Raw genomic sequence first — 15,475 nt, 5'->3', positions numbered from 1 at the left:
AGGGGCGGTCCGATGGAGTTTGAAAATAATGATCATTCTCAGGTAAAGGGGCAACTGTGAATGACAACACCTTGCTCTTGTTATCAATCCCGTTGGCTTTTGACAGAGGTTGCTGAGATGGAGAGTAATCTTGGTCAACATTTACGGTCACCGTCGCATAGGTAATATTCGTCTGCGTGGTGTTGACATAAGTTCCCTGCCTCAGGGAGATTAAGCTAAGACGAGGCTCAGGATAGACGCATGGTTGGCTCTTGATACGGTGGGAAAAGACTAATATCTCGTAACGACCGGCCGCCAAGAAACCGCTGCTGTCGGAGGAGTGGAAAAGTAGTTGGGAAAAAATCCCAAGTACAATTCCGGTGTGTGACGTTGGCCGGCCTGCACTCGCATCTGATGGTTGGAATAGCCATCCCCGGTCCGTCCTGGGTTCGGCTATCAACGCTCAACCGACGGAGTGGTTTGGTCTAGTCTGCTTTTGACGATTGAGTAATTATCCAAGATTGGCTGTGCATGCGAGAACTTGTCCATGGACTGCAGGAAACTGCTGCATCGGGTCTCCCGGAGAGTCTGGCCACAGACAACGGAGCCCCCATATTGGGCATTCGTCGAGAACTAGTTTTGGAAGCTGGTGAGGAGAAAGCAGGAAACAACCTGTGAGCAGAGGCTAAAGACCTGGTCTCTGCAGTTCTAGCCACAATGCACCGGAACGGTGTCATGAACCACCCGGACCCAGAAGCCAAAGCCGGCGATGAAATCGCTGGAGCATGGAGAATCAGTAAGCAAACCCACCAGCTAGAGCGATGTGATGATGCTAAAGCACCCGGATGAGAGAGTTGCTTAAACGGAGTACGTAGTCATGTAGCGCAAGTCTAGCATACTGAACTGAGTCCTGGAGAAGGGTGGGTTCTTGGGGGCCAAAAGCTGGCACCTCGCCGGACCAGGGATCCAGATGCTAAAGATTGTGACGGCCAGAGTCCCACAGGCCGGTCACAGTGTGCGCGAAAAGGCTCATGTACCTGGCAGGCCTGGCGCAAGTACTGCTCTAGTGCGAACCAGCACCAAAATGCCGCGAGATGGGGCCGGCAAGGGACTCCTTACAAGCCGCCGTCCCACTTGGCAAGCGGTGCTTGATGCTATCGGGAATGGACTCGTTTTTAGATGCCCATTGTATCAGTCAGCACTCGTGCCTGGGGGCATGCAAGGGACCGTGGAAATAGATGCATCTTCTCTCCAAAGGGAACCCTGCTTTGGCTAAGCGACCACATGTCTCCCTTGGAGGCTTCTGGGATGCAAGGGGAGCCCTAGAGAGAGAAAACCAGCATCGATAGTACCGTACTAGCATGGTGCAAGTGCTATTCAGACTGAAGCCATGGGCTCGGTAGCCGGCGCGATTGATATTGATTTGACGGGCCCGTAAGTGCGAGTCGACGACAATCATTTCCTGTTCCATATTGAGTGAAATCGAACGATCTGTGCAGCAAGACATGCAGGGAGCCGCTGCATCTGGTTTAAATCACAGTGACAGGTCTGATATCATTGTGAAAATCAAAGCAACATTGGCGGGTAGCAAATCCTTCCGCAGCCACAGCACTCTGGCCAAAACAAAAGGGAAAAGAAAAAAGCAAATCCAATCTCCGGTGCTAGTACTTTGCATTACTTCGGATGCATCAGTGGCTCCGTATTTGATATTTCTCAGCACATTTGTGTTCTAGGCGTACTTGTAAGCCAAGCTGCATGCAAGGAGTTTTTACCCGAGGGGAAAAGACAAACTGCACTCGTAATACTTCGTACCTGCACTCACCACTCGTAGTCCGCTCTGTATGGACCCTGCAATATGGAGCTACGTATCTTAGGATCCATTGAGTTCTGACCGATGCAACCATGAGGAGCACTGAGGATGGAGTATGGATACTCACCGTGCACTAGGAGCCAAGGGGATTGCTTCGGTACCGCAGAGTGGCCGAGAGAAGGCGAAGAAGAAGAAAAAGCTGGGGAATGTCTCGGCCAATCCGTTAGAGCCATCCCAAGACAAGGATTACTTTTTGCGGCCCGTCATGACACATTTTCCTTCTTCTTCTTCTTTTTGTCTTGTTTTCTCGCGCTCGGCCTTTTAATCGCCGATGAATTCAGACTAGAAGCAGGCAGTTGTACAAATACCATGCTGGTTTAAACGCTTGAAAAGGGCGTCGGCTCCGGGCCTGTGGGGACTCTTGCAGCGCGATTGAGAGTCGATCCGGAGAGGGACTGGACTGGCACTGGTATTTGATGCAACCTAACACCTTGCATTGGAAACTCCCCCCACTGGTGTTTTATGTTTTTGTTTTACCTGCTGCGGCCGAAACGAGACGCTTCCAAGCTTGCTGCGTTGCTATTTTCAACGACTTCTGCAGCTGCTAACCACTGCGACCTGTATCAGCCCCGAGCAGGGATTCTCCAAGCCTTAGACGTTTCTTACCGTTGCATCGCGGAGATTTTAAAAGAGACGAGCCAACAGATAGAAGAAAAGAGGCGAAAATGGTCATCAGCACCGACAGCGCCGGCCCCGAGGCCAGTGCGCCCGGAAGCGCCAAGCCGGTCGTCCTCATCATCGGCGCCGGCGTCAGCGGGCTGCTGCTCGCCCAGCATCTCAAGCGCGAAGGCGTCTCGTACCGCATCTTCGAGCGGGATGCCGATTTGGCGACTCGAGGCGCCGGCTGGGGCCTGACGCTGCACTGGTCTCTTACGGCGCTGCAGAGCCTGTTGCCGTCGGGGCTGGCAGAGCGTATCTGCGACGAGTCCAGCGTGGATCGATGGGCGGATCGACGTGGTGAGCTGTCGAGATTCCCCTTCTTCGATCTCGACAGCGGAGAGCTCAAGACACAGACGCCGGGAGCGGTCAAGAGTGCGAGAGTCCGTGTGACTCGGCAGAGGTTGCGGAAGCTGTTGGCAGAGGGGATTGAGATTGAGGTAAGCCGCAAGTCGGGCGTTGTTGCCATTGATGTCCTTGATCATTCTTTCCCTCAATGTCTATGCCATCCCACTTTCCTCGTGCAGGTTCAAATTTACGCCAGTATTGGATCTACAATTCCCTTCCTTTTCTTTTTCATTTCTTCCAATGCTTTCTATTACTTGCCTGATTTCTCTTAACGGGTTGCTTCACATCTTTCTCTTCATCCCATTGCGCATTTCCGCTAATCATCTCAACTCAAGTGGGGGAAAACCCTCCGCGAGTTCCATACCAGCGACAACGGCACAGTCAGCGTCTCTTTTGAAGATGGCACCTTATGCACCGGGACGCTGTTGGTCGCATGCGATGGAGGCCAGTCGCGCGTGCGTCGCGCTCTGTTCCCTGACCAGACAGACCTGATGTTGCAGCTACCCGTGCGGACCATGGGTGTCAAGATGTTCTTGACGGCGGAGCAGATCGAGCCGATCCGGAAACTAGATCTGTTTTTCCTCCAAGGTGCATCGCCAACCAACGATTCCTTCATGTACATCAGCGGTGAGTCGCGGAAGCACCTGTTTTATGTTACTTGTTCTTGAGTTTTTCTTCTTTGCACTCTTCAATTCTTTCCGCCATAGCAGAGCGCACCTGCATTATTCTGCTTTGTGGTCTTGTCTTGTTGTCTTCGGTCGATCTTTGGTGCTGTTAGGGCTTCGGCCCGCCCTGAGCATCTTGTTCTGTGGAGCTCCAGATACGGAGCACATGCACGTATCGTACCCATCACGACGTACGGAGCACAGGCGGGAGCGGCGGCCGCCGTCGCGGATCTGGCGATCATCCCTCCCGTGGTGGCAACTGTAAGATTCAGGCAATTGAGAAGTGACAAGACGCTTCAAAGATGTGCATCTGCTGCGAAACCAACCAAGGCCAAAAAAAAAAAAAAAGATTGAAATTGTTGCATTTGCTAACGCATTGCTTTGCAATTGATTTCCAGTCCTCGATGTCCCCGGAAACCAGGCCGACAGCGACCCCGATGTCTTCAGCTGCCAGCTGCATTGCTCGTGGCCATATCCGGGCAGCGGAGCGCCGCTAGACGTCCCGGCCACCAACGAGGAACGATGCGAGCTGCTGCGTGCCTTTGCAAAAACTTGGTCCGAACCTTTCCGGTCTCTCGTTTTGAACAATGTGCATGCCGACACGGAAATCAAGCGCCTGGATGTGCTGGACTGGGCACCGCCCATAGGCTTGCACTCGAACGGCCAAGTGGTGTTGATGGGCGATGCGTTCCATCTAATGTCCATGTGTAAGTTGTTTCCCGGAGATGGTATTTTCTGCTTCCTCAAAATTCCCCGATCCTTGATATTTTTTTTCCCCGAGTTGTTTTCTAGCACTCTTCCGAATTACCCTCGGCAGTTCGGAGTAGATTGGCGACATTGACTTACTCTGCCGTAGACCGTGGCGAAGGCGCCAACCATGCCATCGTCGACGTGCTCGATTTTGCGACGCAGGTAGTCCCGCTACTGGCGCTCAATCGCGACGACTTCAGCTCAAGGACGGGCTCGCAAGTGCCTACCCATCAGAGTCAAGGTCCGGATTTCCGGCAGGCTCTGCGCCAGGCGCTAGATGCCTATGAAGACGCCGTCGTCTCTCGTGCCCGGCCAGGGGTACTGGCCTCACGCAGGGCTTGCTTAGACGCGCACGCCTTTTCCAGGCTGTTTGGAGAGGCAGCGACCGGCGTCAGCCCGTTGCTCAGCAAGCGCGAGATGATGCTCCAGTTTGACGACGAGTCGACGGAGCTAATCAAGTAGTTGTAGCTTAGCACATCAGCTCCCTAGAGCAATGTCCTGTTATACGAGCAAATACAGCAAACCACTCAACTAGTCATGTCCGATCCCTACGCCTCAATTCGCCCTTGATGCCTGGTTCGTGGCGCAGTGCACAGCTGAGGTGTTTTATCACTCATAATTACCTACCTACCCATTGGCCTACGTACCTGGACATCGGCGGGCCAGCCAAAAGCCAATAGGCCTCTCTTCCGGGACTTCTTCCAGGGACTTTCCATCCATGGATGTTAATGTTAGTCAAATATCCACCTGCGGAACGGAGTGTTGCGGAGCAGAACGAAAGAAAAGGGAAAGGCAAGACGAGAGAGGCCCCTCCCACGCATCTAAACAAAGCATCTGCAGGGAGCAATCAGCTCAGTACGGACATCGTCCCATGGCCTGATTTCCTCAGCAGAAGCGACGGGAGCAGGGCAGCACATGGTTAATTTAATCAGCCCAAACAAAGCTCGTTAAAGCGTGGGCTGGATCCCGTCTCCTGGATCCCCGCGCTATCACCACCCCAGCCTAGCGCCCTGCTCCGTCGCCAAATTCTAGATCCCCCTATGCAAGAAACCTGCCGGGAAGAGGATCCGAAACGAGAACGGAATCCCCCCGAACGTATGGAGCACAGAATCCGAGTGCTGTACTCGTACTCCGTACATGACCCTTTCTTTCTTTTCTTTTTTTGCTGTCTGGTTTTTTCCTATAGGTCAATTCAATAGGTCCGTTGTTAGCGAGGGAGCGAGGGAGCGAACCCCCTCGGTATCATCGCCCGTTGCGGTAAGGCCGTTTGTGACGATTTGAATCTTGAGGCTGGAAAGGTTCCAAATATTGATTATTCTCATGCATTTTGGAGACTTTCTTGTTGAGACAATCTTACAAAGGGGGTCCATAAAGGTTTCCGCGGCTGAAGCCTTGTTCATCTAAGACTTGAAAAAAAAGAAGAAGAAGAGGAGACATGTGCCAAGAGTAAAGTGACAAATCGTTTCAAGTAATAGTACTATTCAAAGCCATAGCATTCATTGCCTCTGAGGCTATCCCAAACCAAGCGCTCCAGTTATTTTTTTGGTACTCCCCTATCGAACACCTCGCGAGAAGCAAGAAGAGATATATGGATAAAAATAAAAGCCCACCCAAAGCGTAACAAACGTTCCATAATATAGAAGTAAAGTGAAAATATCAAGCAGTACACAAGAATCATATCTTTTTAGGTAAACAAAGGAAAGTAAACAAAAGGAAAAGCAGCAAACCTGCTATAAAGCATCATGGTCTAAACGTTATCTTCGAAACTGTCGTTACGCCGTCTAGGTTGGTTGCGATCATCGTCGACTCGTACGCTGTATGTGATGGACTTCATGATGCCACTGTTCTGAAGGATATTCTCCTCACTTGACGACTTTGCAACAGTCATCACGCCCTTATCGTTGTCGTGATCTTGGCTGGCGGTCACGTCGCTGAGCTTAAAGTGCTCGCCCTTGGGACCTCCTCGACTGTTCTGATGAGATGATCCGTTGTTGTACGAGTTCTTTGTGCGGTATTCCTTGGCCTTTCGCATAAAAACTGGTGCCAAGAATGGCAGGGATGAAACCATGTTCTGCAATAACGAGTTAGGTGCGTGCATGCAAAACAAATATGGATATTAACTTACGCCGACATTGAACTCAATGGTACCCCAAAGGACAAGCATTGTGGAGTTGCCATCTCCGTTGGAAATCCGGTTGATCTGTGTATATCTCAGGATAGAACAGATTGTGGTGAATAGACCAAGCAAGAAGATGGCAATAAGACCGACTTTCTTGCTTGTCTGGATGTTGAGCTTGAGGAGAACTGGCAGAGGCAGAACGGCAACGATGATATCGGAAACAATGGTGACAACAGCATAGCCTGTGAATGAAGGTCCAGCCGCCAAGCAAGTTCCGGCTTTCAGGGGGTTCCAAGACTTATCAACAGGGTGACAGGCCAAGATAAGGGAGAGGGCGCAGCCAAGATGCGCCAGAAAGACCAGCAGGATGGTACCAAAGACAACGTAGCGATACGTCTTTTGGTCTGTCCCCTTGAGAAGCCGCAAATAGCTGATGAGGAGTGCAATCTTGAAAAAGCTGATTCCGATTTGGTAAATGGGTCGTCCTGCGTAGTTGACTCTGGTGTAAGGAATCAGATTCGCCGGAGGTCGGTCCTTGATAGGCAGTCCCAATCCATATCTTGTTTCTGTGTATCGTGTCAATGCCTACTCATAACTTTGGAACTGACCAATAGTATGCAATGGTGCTGACTTACGGACAATGCAGAGAATCGAATAGATGAGAGCAAACACCACAGATAGAAGCGACATCCAGTCATCACTAGCAAGACCACGCGCTTTGAAGCGTATCCAAAGACGGGTACCAACGACGGCGATGGACACCACCGAAAGAACGACGCAAATGGCAATGATGGTCGGATATTGAGACTCATCGTTTATAGCCTCCGTGGCATTTAAGACCCAACCCATTGTGGAAGATGTTGGAGATGTTGTTGGTAATTGATCGATCAAACCAAGCTGAGGTTGTTGGTGGCTGAACCAGGGACCACGGTTGCCATGCAAAGTGGCGCTCAGGCAGTGGGAGAGGCTCGGCGACGAGGGTACGAGCTGCAGAAGAAAGAGGGCGGGGAACAGTTATGTTCACATCCAGTGCCAAGCCAAGTCGACAGTCGGTATATGTTAAACTGTCACTGTACAATTAATTGTAAGACGTAAAGAAAGGTCAAGAAAAAAAGAGGATCGATATAAGCGGGACCGAAGGGGAGGACGGCCCCCAAGGGAAATATATGAAAATAGGAATGAGAGCGTGTTCGAGGCCAGAAGCCGGGAAGGGTGAAAATGTGTCAGACGATGAATGGATCCGAACTAGCAGACGCGAGGTGTGTCTTAGATAGGGTTTCTTTTCCCTTCGGTCAGCATCAAACTGGGACACGAGACTCCCACCTGGGACCCTTGGGAGGTTCGCTTTCTCAAGTCCTCGGCCTCAATGCGACCATTTCGGTTGAATACGGTGCATTGAGTATCCTTATCCGTACGTCAGACCCAGGATGCTCGTCCCTAATGGTCAAGCGTGGCGTTAGACGATGGCAGGTCTCGTCTCTCGCATGAAGTGCTAGTCGATCCCTACTTGTAACATGGAGTGGTAGGGACAGATTGGACCGAGCAGAAATGGATGGACCCTGCTGAAGAGAGCATAGGTCACAGTGGACTTGGGGCCAATGGTGCATGACGTTTCCAAAAGTCGCCCTGCATCCCCTGCAGCGAATACCACGTATTCTTTGCTGTTTGGGGCGAGTCGGGTCCGGGAGACAATGCTACGATGCCGTCTCGCATTAAATTAGCAGCAGCATCTTGGCTATCGCTTCAAGAAGGGATTGGCTGGAAATCCTACGCCGTTATCCGTGGAAAAAAATCCATATCCTTTACCTGAGCCAGGATGCTCAAATACGCATCTCACCTCATGGCGAGCAGGGGAACGGATGCGCGGTAGCACCCCTGCCCTTGCCCTTGGCTGTACCCATAAGACTTGGGTTCTGTACATGCCAGAACAGTGGTCGTACTGTGAGGGCGTGGCGTGGGACGGCGCGCGGTTGGCGTAGTGATCTTCGCCAGTCAAAATCCACTTCCTAGCAAAGGCTTTTGCTCTTGACAGTGGCCGGGCCGCCACTAACAAGCTCCAGTTCCCTTGCCGTCCAGAGAGGCGCCTGTGACAGCGCTCAACATCTGCCATGGGATAGCGTGTGTCTCGGCGAAGCGGCTGTCGCTGGGCGTTACACAGCAGCAGGAATACTAGTGTTCGCCTGACGCTGACTATCGGTCTGAGACAGGCTATTAATGGGAGCGGCTTCAGCATCGTCCGAGACACCGGATGCCTAGCCACAACTGTCAAGGAATGGCGCCATCACTTATGATGTCGCTCTTAGTCGATCAAGGAGAGAAGAGAAGAGAAGAGATTTCTCATGGCAGTAGCTCTGTTCGTACGGGTACTCGCCCTCCATTTCTGGCATACAATGCGCTGCTAAGCGTCCATTCTCAGGGCCTGCTCTCTCTGGTCTGCTAGCCCTAGAAGATCACTGGGGCGATTTGGTGGGCCTTGCTCATCGGTAGCACAGCTTTGGCATCTTGCTGCCGAGATGATCCGGCTGACGAAAGGATACTTGCGAGTTCAGTAGAGTAATGAAATCCAGTTTTTGTACAGAGTAGGCATCGTCATGTTGACTCAGGGGCAGCTGAAATAGCGGAAAGGAGACAGAAACAGGAATCGTCGCTGCGGTGGTGGCGTCGAGATGGAGACGTACAGCCGCACAGGTCCAAGTTCAAATTCAAGGGCGTGCGGATGAGGTGAGGTCCCAGCGCCGAAGGGACGAGTAAAAGCCGACGATGATGGAGATTTTGGTGAAGGAGAAAAAAAAAAAGATTAGAATGTGGAGTGGCTGAGGGCTTGGGCGAATAGCGTCTGGGTGAGCACAGATCAAATACGAGTACCCAGGTACAGTACGTACCACTGGGTTACTGCCGGCGAAACCACCTACCAAGTGAGGAAGGAAGGGACAATAATTCTGCCGAATACCAGTTGCCAACTGTGGCAGTGATAAACTGAGCTGCCAAAATGAATGAAAGTTGAGACGCCAGAGATCGGCGGCGGAAATAGTCGAGGAGCTGGAGGGGAGCAGCGACAGAATTGGCCCCCAAAACGTGGGCGATTCGGCGATCTAATGGGAACCGGTACGATGCCCGAGCAGTTCGATATATTAACAGACGAAGCTACGTGGTGTTATTCCTTGGTCAAACTGACCAGCCAACGCCGTTGTTGCGGGTGCGTCTAATACTTGATAGTTCTGTTGCACCAACAGCGCTGTGCTCTGTCGTACGGAGTGCCTGTATGTACGGAGTGCCACGTACAGCCAAGTGTTAGGTAGGGTATCTGGTTACTGGCATCTGGGGCTGCTCGTACCAGACAGCATCTATGGCTGGACTAACAAGGTGCCTCGTTCGTGCTAATGCACCAGCTCACCATATCAAGCAAGTTCCTGCGGAGGCCACGCAGGCACTCAACGGATTGGCGCACATGGTATGGAGTACATGCAAACCAAACGTGTCTGCTGCTTAAACGAAGTATCAGGTGCAGCTGCAGGCCCGACCACGCGAGACAGAGTATGTACATGCTCCATCTGGGAGTCGAGATGAAATCACGGAAATGCTCGCAAAATTCAGCTTTTCTGTCCTTGTGTGAGCTTGTGATTGTGGCGCCTCGATGGGGAACAGCAACAGCCCCAGGGGATCCAGCCGCGAAGCGGGTCGGGGCGGTGGGGGGAAGTACCTTCAAGGTTGCCCTGAAAGATATGGACCTATGCTGTAGCATAGACCTGTTATAGTGCTGAGGGCATTGAGGACAGCTTGAGCCACAGGTCTCGTGTACAGGTGCAAAGCACTGGAGCACTAAACAGGACCACAACTGCTAAAACCTCTAGCTGCGGACGACTGCCGGACCCCAGTTCAGCATCAAACACTATTACGATACGGGACCACCAAAATGGCCTCCGTCCAGCGGGACCGTCGATTCGGCCATCGTACGAGACGATCACTCAACGTTACTCGAGTCAATCTCCCGGCCCCCGTCGATTCATGCTCGATGCGTGTGCAACGCGATGCCTGAGAGGCGATGCTCCGTTGCACGGCCAAGAGACCGCAGACAGACTAGACGATGGCTGCCATTGTTGCTGCACCAAAAGGCCTTGCATCGAGGGCGTCGACGGCGTAATTTGCCCCTGCAAACCCGTCGGAAATGTGTCGTGCCCCTTGGCCAATCCTTCCTGAACCACGCTGAGTTCTGTGAGGCCGCTTGGCTGCTTTCAGCACAGCAGACAGACGATGTGCGATCGCGGCATCGCTTCCGCCTCCACAAGCTCGCCAACTTCTCACCCCCCTTGCAATGTCCGGCCTTGGCTACTTAGCGTTGACCTCGCTGCTAGGCCTTGCTGCTAGGCCCTGTCTTTTGAGGCACTGGTCTGGTATGAGTGTGAATCCCCCGAGGGGAAAATCGGAAAATGGGGAAGCGGTCGGCTGTTTCTTTTGCAGGTTGGCAACGCCTTCGGAGATTTCGCCCATCAGCAAATATTGGATGACGGTATCAATGCCTTGGAGCCGCGGCGACTCTTCTGGACTGTTTCTAAGACTAGTTAGCAACTTGACATCGCACCGAAGGGAAAGACGCGGCTTTGACAGGCCAGCTGCAGGGCAACCCACCCATTGTGACCATCCCTTTGGGTCGAGACAGTTCCCTCGTCTCCGGTTAGACGGTACTGTCCCCCCGTTGCTAGCACCGCTGAAGAGACCACTTATCTTGTCCTTTTCCCACCTCTCGTCTCCCTGCCTGTGATTTTTTGGCCTTTTCACTAGCATTGGCACTATTTTCTATCCTTTTGCTCCTTCTTACGAGTCACCTTCAGGTGGTTGACGGCCTGTACTAGGGCCGCTGCTTTATGGGTCCGTCCGGTCCAACATCCCTGGACTTGCATCCGAACCTTGCTTTAACCATCACTGCGGCCCCTCGTGGCACCGCTGCAATCAAGCAAATCCGCCCAATTGCCTTGTGCGCTGAAGTGCTCGTACCTCCCTCCCTCTACCAGAGCTGCGATACCGACGCCGTACCGTAGCTGGTCAGCTTCAGAGCGGCCAAAGACCCTGGCTCTGTCCTGCCAGGTCCCCCCCTCCTTACACATCCTCATTGGGAGTCCATAAATCTTCTTATTACTACGTACGGCATCCTCCCCCTTCCCACGTCGTATTTGAACTGCCATTCCTGGCTCGAGGTGTTGATCTCTTCGCATCCAACGCCGATCGTCCTGGTTTGGGAGAGAGATTTTGTTCCACGTCAATCTCACACACCCTGTTCGATTTTTTCCTCTTTATTCACTCCCTCGTTGGCAGTCAGACTCATCACGTCACTTCCCCCAGTCTTCTCCCCCATCGAATCTACTGTACACTTACTGTACACTTTGCGCTTCTCGTTGGATCCGAATACACGGCCATAGCTCTTTCTTGGAGTGTTGACTCGTGAGTCGAGAACTGCGAGGGCAAATCGCAAAAATGTCTTCCCAAAACCTTAGCGAGAAAGGAGGGGACGTCGATGTTCGGGGAACGACCCCTTCCCATAGCGATGTCGATGTTCCCGAGGCTGGCATTGACGATGCATGGAAATTCCTCAACGAGCATCGCGATGCTGCTGGCGTTGCTGCCGTCAACATCAAGTCTCTGCGACTCAAGATTGATCTGCATATTGTCCCCATCATGTTTCTCTGCTACACAATGCAGTTTCTTGACAAGGTCATCCTGAATGTAAGTTGATCTGACGTTGGTTCTACTGTACCTGCATTTCCGCCCCCACTCAGATCGAGTGAGCGGGTTCAACTGGGCGCCTATCGTGCGTTGTGACTGCGTGATACGAGATGCTGATGCAGAACTAGTACGCCGCTGTCATGGGCCTCAACGCAGACTTGCATCTTCAGGGTAACGACTTTTCAAACGTTGCTACATTTTGCTTTGTCGGCTTGCTCTGCTTCGAAATCCCCAATAGTGAGTCTCTCCAGCTCTGTCCGATGTCATACTGTCTTTATTTTGGTGAATGGCCGTATTAACTAAGGGTCTCAATAGCCTACTTCCTCCAAGTCGTCCCAGCTGCCAAATGGCTCGGACTCAATGTCACCCTCTGGGGTGTTGCTACTGCTTGCGGTGCCGCTGCTCACAACTACCAAACGCTGCTCGTCTCTCGTGTCTTCCTAGGTATCTTCGAGGCAACTATTGGGCCTTCTTTGATGCTCATTAGCAGCCAGTGGTATACAAAATCTGAGCAGGCTCCTCGCTTCTCTTTCTGGTATCTCGGCCTAGGCCTGGGCCAGATCCTTGGTGGTGCCATTTCGTACGGCTTCCAGCATGTCACCCCCGGCGCTGGCCTCGCTGGCTGGCGTATCATGTTTGTCGTCTTGGGATGCGTCACTGTTGTCATTGGTCTCTCTGCCTTCTTCTTCTTGCCTGATACTCCCATGAAGGCCTCCTGGTTATCTGATAACGAGAAGGTTGCTCTGTTGAAGCACGTCAGTGTCAACCAGACTGGTATCCAGAGCCGCAAGTTCCGCCCCAAAGAGATTGTGGAGGCCCTCCTTGATCCCCAGATCTGGCTTTTGCTCTTGTCCGTTGTTCTTGTAAGTGTCCTACAGCCCTCTACTGTCTCTTTATACTAACGTGGCTTTTTCCCCTCTGAAGCTCTCCGTCTCCAGTGGTGTCGTTACGACATACTCTGCCACTTTGATCAAGAACTTGGGTTATAAGCCAGCCCAGGCTGCTTTGATGAATATGCCCTCCGGTGCTATTAGCATCTTCTTCACCCTGCTTGTCGGCTTTGGCGTTCGCAAGCAATCCCATCGATGGGCTTGGATTATTGCCTGCATCATTCCTGCGTAAGTTCGATATCTATGTGCCCAGAGAAGCTAGCCGGTGTATTTTGCTAACCTATCGTGAATAGCATTATTGGAGGTGCCTTGATGTCTTTCCTTGACTCCAAGACTCATTCCTCGGGCGTCTTGGCCGGTATCTACCTGGTCAATGCTGTTGTCGCTCCTCTGCCCCTCTTCTACGCCGTGAGTGCTCCTCTTTCTAGTATCCGTGCGCAGTAGCGAGTGACTAACATGATGGATACAGTTGACTGTTGCCAACGTCAGTGGTGCTACCAAGCGTGCCTTTGCCGCTGCTATTGTTAGCGGCTCATTCTCTCTGGGTAACATTATTGGACCCCAGACCTTCCAGGCCCGTGACGCGCCCGACTTCCGACCTGCTAAGCTGGCAGTCATGGGCACCCAGGCTGGTTGTGCCGCGACTACCTTTGCACTCTTCCTCTACTATGTATGGTGCAACAAGAAACGCGGCGACAGCAGCAAGGAGAACGAGGAGCATTTTATGTCTCCTGAGGTCTGGGCTACCATGACAGATAAGGAGAACAAGATGTTCCGATACTCTTACTAAACTTTATACATGTACTAATGCGGTGGGATTTGTCTTTTTTCTTTTCTGGGTTCGTTACTTTTTTATTTTATTTACGGTGCATAATGAGGCTCAAGCAAGATGATGGTTGAAGACTTCCATGTTAAGATACGGGACGTGTCTAGGATACCCTCACTACCACGAGACTAAAAGTTAGAGAACATTCGCTATTTATAGATACTATATTTATACACGATATCCTTTCCGCTATACATCACTTCCTTTCGATTCTACGTTGATTGTGTCCCTCTACAAATGTCTAATCTCCTAGGGCATATTGTTGCTCCAAGTCCAGCAACTCCTTGAAATTTAACCCTCAAAGAATCGAGCCCGGATAGTGGTACCGCTTCTCGCAGCATCTAGTGCGTCAATGACTCTGAGCTGCTGCGAAACACTTTCCTCGGCCGTGATTTGTCCCTTCAAGTCAGGCTCGATCTTTCGGAACTGGTTAAGCATCACTTCAGTCGCCTCGACGAGCTGGGGAGGCTTTGGGCCTATTGATACATTGTTAGCTAAAGAAAGAACAGAGCGAGAGGGAGAGGCAATAAGATAAAAGGGGAGAAATTCATATCAGAAAGAAGACAGGGGTGAATTGTCCATTACCTTCATGGGTATCAACCCAGCCAGGGCAAATCGCAACGGTCTTGATGCCCTTGGGAGCAAGCTCAGCAGCGTACTTTGCAACTTGAACGTTCAAGCCGGCCTTTGCGATGGAATAGGCCACAGCGTAATCAACTCCAGCGCCGAGAATGACTTCCGGCTGTGCCATACTACTAGTAATATGAGCAATCTTCTTGAGCTCTCCCTTTTCAATCAGGGGCAAGAAAGCATTCGTCGCCCATGCCCCGCCATAAACAGCCGTTTTAAGGGGCTCCTCGTAAAACTTCCTGGTTTCCTCGACATCAAAGGGGACCTTTGAAGGGGGAAGCGAAAAGGTGGAGAGGTCGACGGAGTTTGAGTTGTGGATGAAGACGTCGAGCTTGCCGCCGAGAATGGTGGAGGCCTGTTCGGCGGCGGCGAGGATGGACTGAGGGTCTGTGGTGTCGGCCTTGATGATGTGGATGTTTGAGTGGGATTGGGCGAGGGCTTTGATGCCGGGGGATTCGGGGTCGCGGACGAGGGCGAGGACGGTGTTGGAGGGGGATTGGGCGAGTTGGCGGACGAATTCGCGGCCGATGCCTTTGGAGGCGCCGGTGATTGCGTAGGAAGGCATTGTGTGTATGAGTCGGTTGGTTGGTTGATTAGTTAGTTGGTTGTTTAGCTGATAGGCTTGAATGATTGATTAACTGATTGTTTGATTGGTCTGATGGATAGGGAGGCGGAAGTGGTTCATCTTGGTCATGGGAGTTGCGTTTATATACATGTGTGTTTGTGTTTGTGTTCGTGTAAGTCATGTCATGATGCTCAGTTGCCTCCAAAGTCACACTGGCGGAGAATCGCAACCGCCACAGCCTAGAGCTGGGGATAGTCCCATGATGACAAACAGTTGATATGATGCACGATTCATGATAAATCACTCAGTTCTGCTATAGTATCAAAGTCCGTCGTTGTTTCAAGCATACGAGGCGGAATAATGGCTGAGTAACTCAAAGGATCATCAGGAACGGCCGATCTAAAGTCCACCGTCCAGTCCCACTTTTAGTGGAAGAATTTCTTGATATTCAGCCAATC

The 15,475-nt window shown here is 51.8% G+C and overlaps 6 protein-coding genes across 6 annotated transcripts; 3 read left to right on the top strand and 3 right to left on the bottom strand.

Annotated features, from left to right (window-relative positions):
• Positions 1 to 2,514: 2,514 nt before the first annotated feature.
• V8C40DRAFT_264716 (uncharacterized protein) lies at positions 2,515 to 4,731 on the top strand (the record flags this gene model as incomplete). Its single annotated transcript, XM_083219564.1, has 4 exons — positions 2,515 to 2,946; positions 3,190 to 3,481; positions 3,918 to 4,226; positions 4,376 to 4,731. 4 exons carry the CDS (start codon positions 2,515 to 2,517, stop codon positions 4,729 to 4,731), a joined length of 1,389 nt encoding a protein of 462 aa, XP_083073984.1.
• Positions 4,732 to 5,842: 1,111 nt separating this feature from the next.
• Positions 5,843 to 7,487, bottom strand: V8C40DRAFT_198367 (uncharacterized protein). The gene is made up of 3 exons (XM_083211949.1): positions 7,024 to 7,487; positions 6,395 to 6,954; positions 5,843 to 6,340 (listed from the first exon to the last, which is right to left on the bottom strand). Exons 1-3 carry the CDS (start codon positions 7,235 to 7,237, stop codon positions 6,017 to 6,019), a joined length of 1,098 nt encoding a protein of 365 aa, XP_083073983.1. The 5' UTR covers positions 7,238 to 7,487; the 3' UTR covers positions 5,843 to 6,016.
• V8C40DRAFT_198267 (uncharacterized protein) lies at positions 7,449 to 9,156 on the bottom strand. Its single transcript, XM_083211947.1, has 3 exons — positions 8,160 to 9,156; positions 7,712 to 8,082; positions 7,449 to 7,633 (listed from the first exon to the last, which is right to left on the bottom strand). The coding sequence occupies exons 1-2, from the start codon at positions 8,619 to 8,621 to the stop codon at positions 7,738 to 7,740; spliced, it is 807 nt and encodes a 268-aa protein (XP_083073982.1). The 5' UTR covers positions 8,622 to 9,156; the 3' UTR covers positions 7,449 to 7,633; positions 7,712 to 7,737.
• Positions 9,157 to 10,153: 997 nt separating this feature from the next.
• On the top strand, positions 10,154 to 10,587 carry V8C40DRAFT_242038 (uncharacterized protein; the record flags this gene model as incomplete). The annotated part of the gene is made up of 1 exon (XM_083215145.1): positions 10,154 to 10,587. Exon 1 carries the CDS (start codon positions 10,394 to 10,396, stop codon positions 10,583 to 10,585), a length of 192 nt encoding a protein of 63 aa, XP_083073981.1. The 5' UTR covers positions 10,154 to 10,393.
• A 576-nt stretch (positions 10,588 to 11,163) lies between these two features.
• On the top strand, positions 11,164 to 14,377 carry V8C40DRAFT_242035 (major facilitator superfamily domain-containing protein). The gene is made up of 6 exons (XM_083215144.1): positions 11,164 to 12,106; positions 12,235 to 12,343; positions 12,422 to 12,969; positions 13,031 to 13,224; positions 13,290 to 13,404; positions 13,466 to 14,377. Exons 1-6 carry the CDS (start codon positions 11,858 to 11,860, stop codon positions 13,784 to 13,786), a joined length of 1,536 nt encoding a protein of 511 aa, XP_083073980.1. The 5' UTR covers positions 11,164 to 11,857; the 3' UTR covers positions 13,787 to 14,377.
• On the bottom strand, positions 13,946 to 15,371 carry V8C40DRAFT_242032 (uncharacterized protein). The gene is made up of 2 exons (XM_083215143.1): positions 14,408 to 15,371; positions 13,946 to 14,298 (listed from the first exon to the last, which is right to left on the bottom strand). The coding sequence occupies exons 1-2, from the start codon at positions 15,015 to 15,017 to the stop codon at positions 14,114 to 14,116; spliced, it is 795 nt and encodes a 264-aa protein (XP_083073979.1). The 5' UTR covers positions 15,018 to 15,371; the 3' UTR covers positions 13,946 to 14,113.
• Between the last annotated feature and the right edge of the window lie 104 nt (positions 15,372 to 15,475).

The sequence above is a fragment of the Trichoderma camerunense genome (assembly GCF_050948025.1).
Source record: "Trichoderma camerunense strain CBS 138272 chromosome Unknown V8C40scaffold_7, whole genome shotgun sequence".
Taxonomy (NCBI): Eukaryota; Fungi; Ascomycota; class Sordariomycetes; order Hypocreales; family Hypocreaceae; genus Trichoderma; species Trichoderma camerunense.
The sequence above is the reverse complement of the archived record's forward strand: the minus strand, read 5'-3'. Positions and strand labels throughout refer to the sequence as shown.

Coding starts and splice junctions, on each gene's coding strand:
- V8C40DRAFT_198367 (XM_083211949.1), bottom strand. CDS start 7,237: ATGGGTTGGGTCTTAAATGCCACGGAGGCTATAAACGATGAGTCTCAA. Junction 6,955..7,023: donor TTCGATTCTCTGCATTGTCC/GTAAGTCAGCAC, acceptor CACGATACACAG/AAACAAGATATGGATTGGGA. Junction 6,341..6,394: donor CCATTGAGTTCAATGTCGGC/GTAAGTTAATAT, acceptor TCGTTATTGCAG/AACATGGTTTCATCCCTGCC.
- V8C40DRAFT_198267 (XM_083211947.1), bottom strand. CDS start 8,621: ATGCTGAAGCCGCTCCCATTAATAGCCTGTCTCAGACCGATAGTCAGC. Junction 8,083..8,159: donor TTTTTTCCACGGATAACGGC/GTAGGATTTCCA, acceptor ACGGCATCGTAG/CATTGTCTCCCGGACCCGAC.
- V8C40DRAFT_242035 (XM_083215144.1), top strand. CDS start 11,858: ATGTCTTCCCAAAACCTTAGCGAGAAAGGAGGGGACGTCGATGTTCGG. Junction 12,970..13,030: donor TGCTCTTGTCCGTTGTTCTT/GTAAGTGTCCTA, acceptor TCCCCTCTGAAG/CTCTCCGTCTCCAGTGGTGT. Junction 13,405..13,465: donor CTCTGCCCCTCTTCTACGCC/GTGAGTGCTCCT, acceptor TGATGGATACAG/TTGACTGTTGCCAACGTCAG.
- V8C40DRAFT_242032 (XM_083215143.1), bottom strand. CDS start 15,017: ATGCCTTCCTACGCAATCACCGGCGCCTCCAAAGGCATCGGCCGCGAA. Junction 14,299..14,407: donor CTGGGTTGATACCCATGAAG/GTAATGGACAAT, acceptor ATGTATCAATAG/GCCCAAAGCCTCCCCAGCTC.